The sequence below is a fragment of the Athene noctua genome, chromosome 11, assembly GCF_965140245.1.
Source record: "Athene noctua chromosome 11, bAthNoc1.hap1.1, whole genome shotgun sequence".
Classification (NCBI taxonomy): domain Eukaryota; kingdom Metazoa; phylum Chordata; class Aves; order Strigiformes; family Strigidae; genus Athene; species Athene noctua.
In genome coordinates, this window is record NC_134047.1 from 15971207 (window position 1) to 15984391 (window position 13185).

Below are 13185 nucleotides of genomic sequence, written 5' to 3' on the forward strand. Positions count from 1 at the left end.
GCTTTGCACCCACTCTGGGCACAGCTGTACACCCTGTTTCCCCAAGCCAGGAGAAGTCATTCACGATAATTCAGATGCAGTTACTATGTTTAGAATAACTAGTACCTCAATAAAAAAACACCACAAAAAAACACCCACAAACCAGCTTGTCCATTCAGCCTACTTCAGAAGAAATTGAACACAGACTAGTCAACCCAGTTTGGTAATACAGGTATCTATTTTATTAAAAAAGTTACAAACAGGTGGACTGTAGGGTTGTCTTACAAAATGACAAGAATGAATTCTACTGGAAAAAACTTTTTACAAAGCATTATAGGTAATTGTTCCATTTTTGCACTTGTTATTCCAGATTTTATCTATCACTGATAAAGATACAGTACATTAGATACATGATGTTAGGTTACATTTTTATTCGTAGAGCCCTACTGCAGTGATTTGAACAACTCCTAAACAGATGCCATAGTAAAGACAATACATATTGCATTTATTATTAGCCTCTTACTCTAATAAGCAACTTCACATGCAATCTATTGAGAAAGCCTAAAATAACTTTTGGTCCCTTTTTCCCCCCAAAGTGTGCTGAAGAAACCATCTCTCGTTTTCCCAGTCCTGTCACTCTAAGCTAGTTCAAGTTTTTTAAGGTTTTTTTTTTTTTTTCTTTTTTTTTTTTGCGCTGAGGTCAATGAAAATGAACACTGGTCTGATAACTACCCATAGGAATGAACCACTGGTTAATATTAACCAACTTTTTCTGCCTTAGACAAAGGAAAACTAAGATCTTTATGAATTACTTTTATTTCCTATTACTTCCTTACAACCTACAAAAAAGATCAACAACCATCACTTAAAAAAAAAAAAAATCTACTTTGAATACAAGGTTTGGTTTAATTCTGATATTAAAGTGCAAACCTAAGTATTAGCCTCAGCCTGTTTATAAAGTTTGTACAAACAGGGGAAAAAAAATTTCAAGTAACCACACAGGGAAAAAAAAAAAAAAAAATAAAAATCAGGTGTTTCAGTACTCAAGCAGAAAACCTGGTGTCCTCTTCTTTTCAGGATTCAAATTTAACACTGAATGTAGACTCAGAATCTTTATTCCTGCTAACACTGTAAAAGTCAGCCTGCATTATTACCAATAAAACACATTAATGTTGAGATACTGTACCGGTGATCTTTTATTGTTTTAAATGCCATCATCCACAATACAATTCGTTAGTTTTCAACTGCTTAACCTCATATATCCATCACTGCTTTTACTGGAGCTTTTCTCAAAGTTATTTAGCTATTGCAGGGAAAGAACGTACATTTCTAGAAGCATGTTCAAATGACTAAAGCTGGGCTCCTAAAAACCTAGAACTTTGGTGCAGTAGGTGAGCTGCAGTTATTAAATTTCTGCAAAAAAAAAATTACACATTTTAAACCACTGCTAGAAAAAGCTCTCATGTATGCAACATGTTAATAAAACTGAACAAAATTATTTCATCTGTTCTTTGTACATTTCCATTCTGCTCTTTATACCTGTGTTATTGTTAAAATTTTCAAGTATTCAGAGATAATGTTGATCAGGTAAACAATAAGGAAGGCAATGGCTGTTTAAAGCACACTTGCAGTTAGTATCACTGAAACCTGGTGCTTTTCCCCTTGTTACACCAACTCGTCTCTAGTATTAAACTTGTTTATTGGGAAAAAAAACCACAAACTAAAAAGCAATTTGTGACAGTGCAAGAAAAACTTTAACAAATATTGCTTTAAAATATTATTCAGAAAGACAAATATTAGGAACTATAAAATGTAAAGTGATCTTATTTGCATTAGATTTACATGTGCAGAGGTCTACTAGATGTCTCAATGTGCCAGGCAAAGCTGAGCTGACTGACTAGGAATACAGGCCGTTTTGAAGGATACATTATCCCTTTTCAAAGGCATAAAGAAACTATTTGTAAACAAGCAAGTTTAGAAACTCAGCAGAAGGAAAGAAGTATGCTGCCATTTTTCAATGCTACAATTGTAATTTTTGATCAAATGAGTTTAAGAAACCCATAACTGCAAGAAAAGAAACATCAGCTGGAGACTTTACATCCCATTCCAAGTAATCCCATTGTGAAATCAGACCAGTTACAAACACAATATCACAGCTGCATTTGCCAAGAAAAGGGATACTACATCCATACAATAGAGGTGCCTTCAGTATCTTTTCATGACACTGTCACACGTAAACAAAAAGTCTCAAAGAATGACCAACTACATTGTAGGAGAAAACTTTGCAAATAGAAATAAGCACTGATGCGAGGTAATATACAGAAGTAACCATTTGTTTAAGGCTCAATTTATTCTCCATTAAAACTCTCTTCTTTTAAAAGGCATTGAGTAGGTAATACTGAGTTTAAGTATTTAATAAATACAAGTTCAGAAATTGATTAAAGAAATCAATTAAAATATTAAAAATGAACTCTTGCATATTAGCCATTATATGAACTTAGAAAGCTATAAAAGGACTGATAGATAAAGAACAGATTTTTAAACTTATGGTAAACATGCTAAGCATTCTGATTAAGGTGTGTGGATCCTGGAGGCCACCAACCTTATGCACTTAGATGTATGGCAATGTGCTGTAATAGAGACAGGTTTACCAAGGCTCAGCTCTGCAACCTGGGCTGAAAGTTCTCCAAAGCAGCATCTGTGCAAGTTTCCTCTGAGTTTTATCTGCAATTTAAACAAAATAACTAATGAAAGCCATATTCAATATACATTCAAAGTGAACTCAGCCCCTCCCACACTGTGGAACAGCTGGTTTTCCATACTGAGCTCCAAAGCACTGCTTTACACGGAAGCATTCTTTTAGTTCTCCTCCTCTAATTCTGGTAATATAAGAGGCAAGCAGATAACAGCTTAACTGCTATGAACTTTGTAACCGCTGCCCCTGTGAGATACTAAGTTGCTTCTAAAGACCTGAAACAGCTAGGAAATTCAAGTTCTCCTGTGGGAAGATACATACACTAGGCTTTGCATTGGTGGCGAGGAGGCACTACAACACCCAGTAACAGACACAACGGCATTGCGCACAAGTTCTGGGAACAGGTAGAGGAGCCACCTGATTCAGTTTTAACAGCAGAGTTTTCAGCATTCAGATCCTGTAAATTACCACTAAAAACCCCCTTAGCATTCATCAGACAGACTCCGCAGGGACAGAACTCCATGCCACTGTTCTCAGCCAAGCACACAAATGTAAGTAGTGTTACCAGTGTGACCAATACATCTTTGTATTTCTGGTAACTTGCCTGCACTGCACAAGATCTATCTGCAGGGATATCCTAAAAGCCTCAGTCGAAGCTCAATGCCTGTAGAAACCTGTCTTTCATATGCACTTGCATACACTTCACTGAAGCTTGGTGCTTGACTTCTCAGGGATTTTGATGAGTCTTCTCTATTCTTGAAGACATTTCTTCATAGCAGTCAGGACCTTATGTTTCCTACTGTACCGTTTCTTTTCAGCTGTTGATTTGGTCTCAGTTAACAGCTTGTCACAACAGAGTGCTCTGACATTGTTAGAGTTCCCCTTCTTGCCTAACAACTGGTCACCCCTAACATTCAGGAACAGTACTGCCGTGCTGACAGGAGTAAACAGGCCAGGTTTTGCTTGCTTGTTTGTATGTTTTACAACTAACAGTAATTCTCCCCCAGTCTGGTGAGCACATACACCCACACACATTGTTGCTGGTCCACAAGTTTTAGATGGGGAGGGTCCCAATCCCTGTGCTGTGAAAACAGCAAACATTTAGGTTTGAATAGGGATGGATTAGACCTGCTTAACAGGTGTTTTATCTTTGCTTAGAGCACAGGAGAGGCAAGCCATACAGCACAGCTCCTCATCCCACCAGAGTTAAATCTATCCCAAAACCGCCAAAATTCAGCATCCAGTGCTGTGGCCAGGGAAGAACTGCTGGGGACAGCAAGAACAGAGAAAGCAAGTAACAGTATTTTCCTCCACATGCTCTTTCAGCATCCCTGTATTTGCAGGTTAGGGACCTCTCAATTCAGATTTGTCATCTTTCCATTTAACTTGTGTTTAGTTACTACAACTAGCATCATATAGTACCTTATCTGGCTTTACTTGCACATGAAATTTCTATAGCACTCTCTGGTCTCTTCTGCGAGCAGGCACGAGAGAGGAGGATGTTAGACAATCTAGTAGGATAGATCGGTCTGTGTTGCATAGTCATGCAGACCAGAAGAGACTATACTTTCAGGTTTTATCCCTAAAGCAGAGTACTCTTCCTTCAGTGCTTGCTAACATCAGTTACTCATGAATGGAGGGGACAGAAATCACTAATCAGCACCAATCTTTCAGCCCAACATTAAGGTGTGCCCAATCTGATTAGTACCTCTACAGAAAACCTTTCAACACCCCAGTGCTGTAACAGGTGCCATATCTTAAAGAAGATTTAAAATACAAAACACTGTCATACTGAAAATTCAAGAGAAATACCACACTGAAAATTCAAGAGAAATACTAGAGCAGGGAACAGAGAGCAGCAACTGAAAATCTCACATCTCTGAATGCAATAATGAAATGACAGAAGACCACTGCAGAGACAGGAAAGGGGAGGGGGGGAAACAGGATGCAAGAACAACACACATTTTTGAAAGGAACTATGGGTTATCCTGATTATGCAGTTACATTCCATCCTTCATTTCACCCAGGGCAGCTGACCGGAACAGTAATTTAAACAAGTGCTACTCAAAAATGTTGTGAAAGAACCTACACAACATCATACTTGACAGGTATGTTGAGATATCAGTACCAAAAAGAGGTAAGTGGTACCTGCTAGTTAAAACTGACACTGAAACAGCTTTCGATGAAAACACATATAATCCACCTCCACCCTTCCCATGGGTTTCTCCATCAGAACTGTGGAGACACAAACTGCTTATATGTACTTCATTCTGAACTAACTGATCCAGACCTAAGACCCCTCCTGGACACAGACAGGCAAAGGAACTCAGAGATGAAGACTATGCTAGGACAGAACTATAGTTCAAGCCCACTTCCTACACAGCTTTTCAGACAGCTGATTTCACTTCCTCCGTTTCACTGTACCTAGGAGGCATCACTGCTAAAACAGATGTTTGAGAAGCAGCAATTGTTCCCTGGATCACAGATAAGCTGAAGAATTACAAAGCTGATTACAGCGATCACAGGACACCATCAGCAGATCTCCTACACTAGAGAACATTAGACAGAAATTAGCAGGCAGCAGAGGCTTATCATAAAGTTAATGAGATCCTACACCTACTCAATCAAAGAACAAGGAGTGGGAGCCAGAAAGAAGAAAATATCCCCAAAGTGTGAGGCTGAAATGAAAGATAGGGAACATAAAGCCTGTGAAAAGCATGGATGAGTAATAGAAGTTCCAGACATGGTGAGATCTGGACTGAAGAGGAAGCTGCTTAAGAAGGAAAGACTGACTTGTTTTGCACAGGTGATGAGATTACACTGGGCAGAAGCAGCATCTCCTAGAAGCAAGGAAGTACTTTGCTGCTAGAGGCTTGATGAGACATTATGAGCTAGGCAGAATGAAGGAGGGGAAATATGTATTACAGAAGCTTAAGATCCTCTATCTCAAGAGATCACAAAGACACAAGAATACAGATGTTTCTTCTGAAACAAGAGCATGCTTTGCTTAAGAAATGCATCAAACCAAAATGCATAATTTAGGACTCAAAGGAATAATATATGGCCCTGCCCCCCACCTCAATTTCACCTTTAAGATGAAGCTTGGTCCAGAAGCAGCCAGGTTACAAAGAAGCCTCCCTTAGAAGTAACCCATTCTGGAAGTATAGATTTCATGAATAAAGGGCCTGATTTTGTCAGAGTTGAAGACAGTAGCCTGCACAAGATGAACCACTAGTAATCCAGGGCATTGCTATGACCTTTGGCATGATAGTTTTTAATTCCAGATACTTTTATTTGTGAAGCTGCCTTACAACTAGCTGAAACTTTGCATTACTATAAGTGACTCAAGATAATAGACCTGTAAGCACTTAGTTAAAAAATGCAGTAATTATTTTGATTTACTCCTTCCTATAACCCTATAAGGCTCCGCAGGTGCTGGGGATTAGTGTACAAGGACAGACTTTGTTTGTATTTTTCCTCTGTTCCAATACAAGCAGTTTGCTCAACTTCCAGCAAGCAAATCTTGAACTTACACACACCACTTACACAGTGACAGCAGCCTTTCTTTATTTCAAAGAACTGGAGATAAAAACACCAGATATTATCTTTAGTTTGACAGTGCTAGGGTCATGAGTATCTAAAATTTTACGTTCACAAAGCAATTGATAACAATCTCAAAGACAAGCTTTGAGACTTCACTCTCTGACCTTGCACTCAAGATTAAAGAGGATACATAGTCCAAAGCTTCCAGTAATAACCTATTTTTCCTTCTTGCCACTCAGACACAAAAAGCTCCTTTGACTCAAGCAAGAGTTACTAACATGGCAGTCAGAGCCTAAGCCTCAATCAGTGCTGCTGACAAGAGGGGCAGTTCTTTCCCCCTGAATTTTCATGTCCTCCCTCATCCCTGCACTCACCCTCAGAGATCCCACTGGATTACTTGCCAGGACAGGTCCAACAGACAGCTGCAGGTCTGATGGACCAGCTGGCTACACGCAGAGCGTACCAACCAAGTAGAAGAGCTCTCTTCAGTAACATGGATTCAAGCCAGTGGTGAAGACCCAAAAGAGCGAAGAGGAAAAACAAGAGGAGGGGGAGCCTAGAACCACCTCACACAGGAATGACAGCACTGCTGCACGTGGGGGTGGAGCAGATCCAGTCACACAACTGGGTAAAAAACGTACTGAAAAGGTATGTGAGAGGCCAATAGGAGCCATCCTTCTGGAAAAAACCCACGAAATCAAATCAATACCCAAAACAGGAGAAGCTTTATAGAGGTCCCTCTGAACACTGCGCTCTTGCCACACCTCTTATGAGTCACTGGGAAAGGCAAGAGTGGTGCATTGGGAAGCCATTTTATGGTGTGTTCTCTGCTCCAGAGACTTAGATGAAGAGCATTTTGCACACATCCTTGACTAGTACATGTGGGCTTTAAGCCACTCCTCACAACTCAGCATGGTTCTCTTTTAAACTTATTCTACTGGTAAGGCAAAAATGTCCTCCAAGTACATTCAGTTTCTGTACCATAGAATTTATGGATTTTTTTTTAAACAAGCTCAAAGTCTTCTCTGCAAAACTACTGAGAAACTTGGTCACAATAATCCCATTGAACTCCAAGGTAATTCCTATTACTTGAAAATAATTCAGATACCAACTACAACCAATGAAGAAACCCACTGCAACATCACAAAACACTATTAAGGATAATGTAAGGTCAAATACAGCACTGACAGTCAAAACAGGGGCAGATGAGATCATACACTTTGTCTCATTGCAAAATTACTGTAAGTAAATGCAATGTTCCCTGACTAACCCTACTGAAGTAACACAAAAAGTCCCTTTGACTCAAGTAATCATGTGCAACCAAATGCACAAACTTCCATCTCTTTCAGAGGTAGGCTACCTCCAGGTTAGACTACTTAATTTCAGACTCCCCATCACACTTTATCTGCTCACTGCTTACAGAATGCTTATGCACCTCGATTAGTTATGACTGTTCCACCAACCTGCTCTGTATGGCCATGATTGAGGTTTTTCTTAATTTCTCTCACTGGACGATGCAAGTTGTACAACACTGATCTTGTTTTTCAGGCAGGGAGGCATAGTTCATTTGCCTGACGATCTCAGCAAACAGTTCATCCACCATTGTTTTGCTCTTGGCTGATGTCTCCATGAAGGGACAGCCCCACTCCTGAGCCAGGGCTCTGCCTTCTGCGGATAAGACCTCCCTCTCCGACTCCAGATCCACTTTATTCCCCACTAGGATCAGAGGAACTTTCTCGTATCTCTTCACCCGGACAATCTGGTCCCTCATCGGCTTGATGTCCTGATCAAACAATCCAACTGGTTAGTACATGTAAGTAATGACATGAAATTGCTATATAACCACTACAGAAGCACATTTTAATAACCCTCACATTCAACTGAGCATTCAGAAGACATCTGAAGACTTCTTAAATTCATATTCATGCAGATCTAGAACTCAGAGAAAGTTTACTACCCATCTTTAATAAAAGTTATTTTTTATTTTATGTAAACGCATAGACATTTTGTAAAATGTATGCATATATACAAATAGAAAGTGGCTACTGTACTCTAAGAACGACTTCTGGCTCTGCTAGAAGAAGGTACACTATAGCTGCTTTGAAAGCTGATTTCAGTTTTCTGAAAAAAATTGTCTCGAGTCTAACAATCTGTAACATTAGCAGTCGGATGCCATTACACAAGCATTTAGGAAGCTTGTGTTTAGTTTACAGCTTGAGAAAGCTAGCAATTTAAATAGTCTTCTCACTTCTAAAATGCTTAGAATAATTCATTGTGAACACATTTAATCACATGTAAGAAACCAAATTAGATGCTGTAAAGAGATTTTATTACCTAGAGATGCATTTATTCAAGTCTGAGCTAACATCGGGAGTTTACACTTGGAAGTCTGAGTCAGCCTCCTCTGCCCCCTGAGTGGTTTAAGTTACTATCAGTACTAGCGAGTGCTACAAATTCTTGCATAGTTCCAAGACAAAGCAATTTAAGTGTTTGAAGTTACCACTCGGTAGAAGAGCTGCAGAGAGTGTTTTACACATACAGGCTTCAGAGTAAACATGCTATAGACAGACAAGAGTAATTAAATATTAACAGGGTGGATTACTGACTGTACATCCATTCCTCGAATACTGGGGAATCACTGGTCCCCAAAATAAGCAAAAACAAAGGGAGAAGCATCCCTATATAATTGCTGCCATTTTCCAAAGTGTGTCTTCAGCTTGTATTCAGGCTATTTCAAGGCCTCTGCTAAGATAAAGTTCAGCCTTCAGCAGAAGCAAACATACTGCTTCAGTGGGGGTGTGCAAGGTTTTCTCAAGCAGCTGGAACACACCCAACTCAGCAACTAAAGCCAGCGCAGTAGTTGCAAATGCCTTCACCACATGCAGTGCTGCTAAATCCACTTATTCGCCAAAAATAAAGCCTAATTTCTAGAGGCAGCTTGGACCAGTTACTGGCTGAGAGTTTTAACAGTAGAAATGAAAACCAGACCCACAAATTACTGCGTATGGCTTGCTTCTCCTCTCCAGTACACCACCTACACTGTGAAAGCATCGAGCTTATGCTGGACAGGAATATATTTTGGGGAGAGGGGGCGGAAAATAGCAGCTTACTTAACAAGTCACAACTGCAGAACAATAAGAGTCTCTTCAAGATCAACTGAAGAAACATGCCTTTCAAGAAGGAAGGGAAAAAGAAAGAAAAGAAAGGGGAAGTCTCGATTTTAATATGGAGTGATTTCTTCATAAAAGGGGATTGCCAAAAGATTTCTGTTAGGGAAGCGGGAGTAGGTCATTGTTCTCCAACACTGCGTGGGATTTAACAATGGTGGCACCCTGATAAGTACCTGCAAAGCAAGCAGTTTTCCACCAGGAAGCCGGGGTGGTAAACGCACTTTCAAGCAGGACACTTCCACTTTTGCCCTTACGGAGATAAAGAGCTTATACGCAGACATGGCTAACCCTAAAACGGCCCCCCCGGCACAGCGCCTTCCCCAGGGCGGCACGGCCGCGTCCCAGGAGGGGACACGCCGGGGCCAGCCGCCTCCCCGCCCCACCGAGCCGCCGCCCCCGCCCCGGGACCGGGCGAGGTTACCTGGAAGGACTGCTGGTTGACCAGGCTGTAGACGAGGATGAAGCCCTGGCCGTTTTTGATGTAGAGATCGCGCATGGAGGCGAACTGCTCGGTACCCGCCGTGTCGAGGATCTCCAGCACCGAGGGGGACGAGTCCACCTCGATCTCCTTGCGGTAGAAGTCCTCGATGGTGGGGTCGTACTTCTCGATGAAGGTCCCGGTGACGAACTGCACCGTCAGGGCGGACTTCCCCACCCCCCCGCTGCCCAGCACCACCACCTTGTACTCCCGCATCGGGCCCCCGCAGCCGCTCGCCGCTCCCCCGCCAGGCCCGCCGCCGCGGCCCGGGCCTAGGGCAGGCGGCAGCGCGGCCCTCGCATAGCCCCGGCCCGCCTAAGGAGAAGGGCGAGGCCCCGCTGCTCCCGCGCCGTCCTGAGGGGAGAGACAGCCGTTAGGGCCCGGCCTGGCTCAGCGCCGCCGCCCGCCGCCCCGCTCCTTACCGCCGCGCCTCACTCCATCCCGCCGCGCCTCAGCCGCGGGAACCGCCCGGCAGCGGCCGCCCCCACCCGGAAGGGTTATGCTGCGGCACCCGCGGCGCGCCCCTCCCCGGCGCCGTCCCCGGTCACTTCCGGCGCGGAGCCCCGGCTGGGCGCGCCCCGCCCCGCGTCGCCGCCCGGACGCTTAATGCGGTGGCACCCTCCGCGGGGGACGGGTTTGAGCGTGGCACCGAGGCAGCTCCGCCGCCTCCCCCTGTACCGGGGGGACGGGTTTGAGCGTGGCACCGAGGCGCCCTCCCTGCCTGGTCTCGGAGGGCGGATCCGCCCCAACATGGCGGCTTCCAGCAGCCCCCGGGCGCTGCGGCGGAGCCATGCCCGGGCCGGGGGGCGAGGCGAGGCGGCGGCGTCGGGCTGTGCGGCCACACACGCCGTCCCCGCGGGGTGAGCGCGGGCCCGGTGCGGCCGCCTGCTGCGAGGCCGAGCGGTTCCCGGACTCCGGAGGCACCGGAGCCTTATTGGAGCCCTCCAGCACATAAATCATTCCAATCATGGCAGAAGTTCCATAAAAAGGCAGTTTTCTTGAGGAGCGCGTTGGCCAACTCCTGCTCAGCACTCATTAGCTCCAGAAAAGCTCATCTCTGAGCTCCCTGCCACGTTCGCTGACGTGCGGTGGGGACAAGAGGGGTGCGGCCCTGGGGCAAAGGCAGTGGGCGGCGAGGGCTGGCGAGAGAAAGTACAGTCATCGTGATTGCACATGCTTGAAAGCGTGCTGTAGTAAAGTGGGCTTACAAAAGGTGTTCGCTCTGCTTACAAGCCTCGTCCCGTACCCTTACACATTCATGGCTGCAGCAGAAGACACCAGGCCTCACCGCCTGGCTGTCATGTACTTCCCCTCAAGTTTCGCTTTTTCGTCCCGTTGTTTTGCCCTCGCAGCCTTTCGCCTGCGAAGCCTCCCAGAACCGGCGCGAACTCCGCCGAACGACGAGCGAGCGTGCGGTGGCTCCGGGGCGCTGCCGCCGGCCGGCAGCAGGTGTCAGTGACGGACCCAGCGGCCGCCGGGCTGAGCTCCGCGGGGCGGGGGGGGGGCGGCTGCCGCGCTCGGCCTCGCAGCCCGCCCGGGTGGATGCCCGGGCGCTTTCGGAATTGGCCCTGGCATTTCCCTCCGTCAGGGGATTTCCCCCCGTTGTTAAGTGGAAGAAAGTAAAAAGAGTAAACTGCTCTCTTTTGTCTGAAATAAAATCCCTCGGTCGCTTCAGACTTGACTCCATCGTTTGCACGAAGCGTTCCCAATCCCGCCCACAGGAGAACCTGCCCTCTAATATAACCAAATTTGTTTCTGGGCACCAGGCGGCTGCTTCACAATTTCAGCAGACACGTGTGAGATGCAGGATTTGTCCCTTTCCTCTGTGCATCACCCGTTTGATAGAAAGGCAGGCACCGCTGTCTGTCTGTGTTATGTCTGTCCTGCGCTTCCAGCAGGTCCTACAGAGGTGCCAGGTCAAGGCTAAGCATCACCCGAACACACAGATACTGTAAAGGTGGCTCTGCTTGTGGCTGTTTTCACAAACAGCATTATTTTATTAACTTTCCATCAAGAGAATATGTCCATTATGGGGAAAGCTCAGTGAGGACTTTTAGCCACCAGAATTATCTAAGTTACACCAAATTTGAGTCGCTCTCCTTTATTACATGTAAGTAGACAACCCTCCATCCTTTGCCATTGCCTCCACAACTGTCAAGTGCATTGCCTCCACAACTGTCAAGTGAATAGCTGGCATGAGGTAGACGTGCCTGGATGGAAGATACTCATGTGGCTGGTGAATCAGCTCAAAAATGTAAAAAGGTGAGCATTAAAACAGGCTGCCTCCTACTTCAGCCCTATTATAAATCGTGAGTAGTTGCAAAGTACCTAATACACTCAAGGTGCTCAGGATAAAGGACAGATATAGTCGATTGCAGAGGAGCTTCCCATCTAATTTTAGCCATGACACAATCAGCTACAGTGACAAATGGGGAGGGAGAAAAGGGGCAAGGGAGGATGAGGGTGACAATAATGAGATTACACGGTCACTTAGGTTCATTATGCCCATGTCTTTGTGGCACTGCTGGTCCATTATGTTTGCGATGGGTGGAGGAATGACTAAGGGAGAGGAGTCAGGGCAAAGAGCACAGCGACGGGGAAAGGGGAAGGAAAAACAAATACATTTTTGTGCAATTCGATTTAACCAGCAATGCCTCACTCTTGGGCTGAGTAGACAGTCCAAACTGGTGGGCACAGGACTGGGAACCTGGATTTTTTTTCCTCCAGGTACATAATCACTATCAACTGGGATTCCCAGAGATTTATTTCCCAACTCACAGCACTTTATACCTGGCCATACAAGTCTACAGCTGGAAAAAAAGGCCAATCCTTAAGACAAGTCATTCCCTTCATTAAACAGTTTGCACAGCTCTTTCACCGCCTTGTACGCTACCACGTACTTGGAGCCACAAAAATAGCTGGTGATGTAAAAGGTTTTGAAACTCCAGATGGGAATAGCTGCTTCTGCCATAAATGGCCAAGCCCTGAGCCAGCCACGTCCTGCCGATTTGGCCGCTCCCTTGCTATCACCATCTCCGTCCCGGTGAGGTGCGGCACATCCCGGGTCAAAGGCCTGATTTAATCTCTCCTGCCACTTTCTCCCTGGCTTCTGCCAAGGAGAAAGTTGCAGGGCTTGGCCCTCAGCACTGCCCCAAGAAGGTTTGCCCTGGCTCAGCAAAAAAACCCTCCCAAATGAGCATCTGGGCAGGATTTGACTGCTGCCAGAGCAGCTCTGTGCTGATGATGGACTCAGCTGCTCTATGCTGTGCCCAGAGCCAGTAACAATAAAGCAGGCTCTTATTAAATTAACCTGCTAAGAC

At 45.0% G+C, this 13185-nt stretch overlaps 1 protein-coding gene across 2 annotated transcripts; it reads right to left on the reverse strand.

Annotated features, from left to right (window-relative positions):
• Positions 1–206: 206 nt before the first annotated feature.
• On the reverse strand, positions 207–10374 carry RAP2C (RAP2C, member of RAS oncogene family). 2 transcript variants are annotated; one of them, XM_074915240.1, is made up of 4 exons: positions 10288–10374; positions 9809–10219; positions 7681–8000; positions 207–2703 (listed from the first exon to the last, which is right to left on the reverse strand). In XM_074915240.1, exons 2-3 carry the CDS (start codon positions 10079–10081, stop codon positions 7722–7724), a joined length of 552 nt encoding a protein of 183 aa, XP_074771341.1. In that variant the 5' UTR covers positions 10082–10219; positions 10288–10374; the 3' UTR covers positions 207–2703; positions 7681–7721. The 2 variants fall into 2 exon arrangements, with proteins under 2 accessions (XP_074771341.1, XP_074771340.1); XM_074915239.1 differs by having other exon boundaries at positions 9809–10349.
• Positions 10375–13185: the final 2811 nt, after the last annotated feature.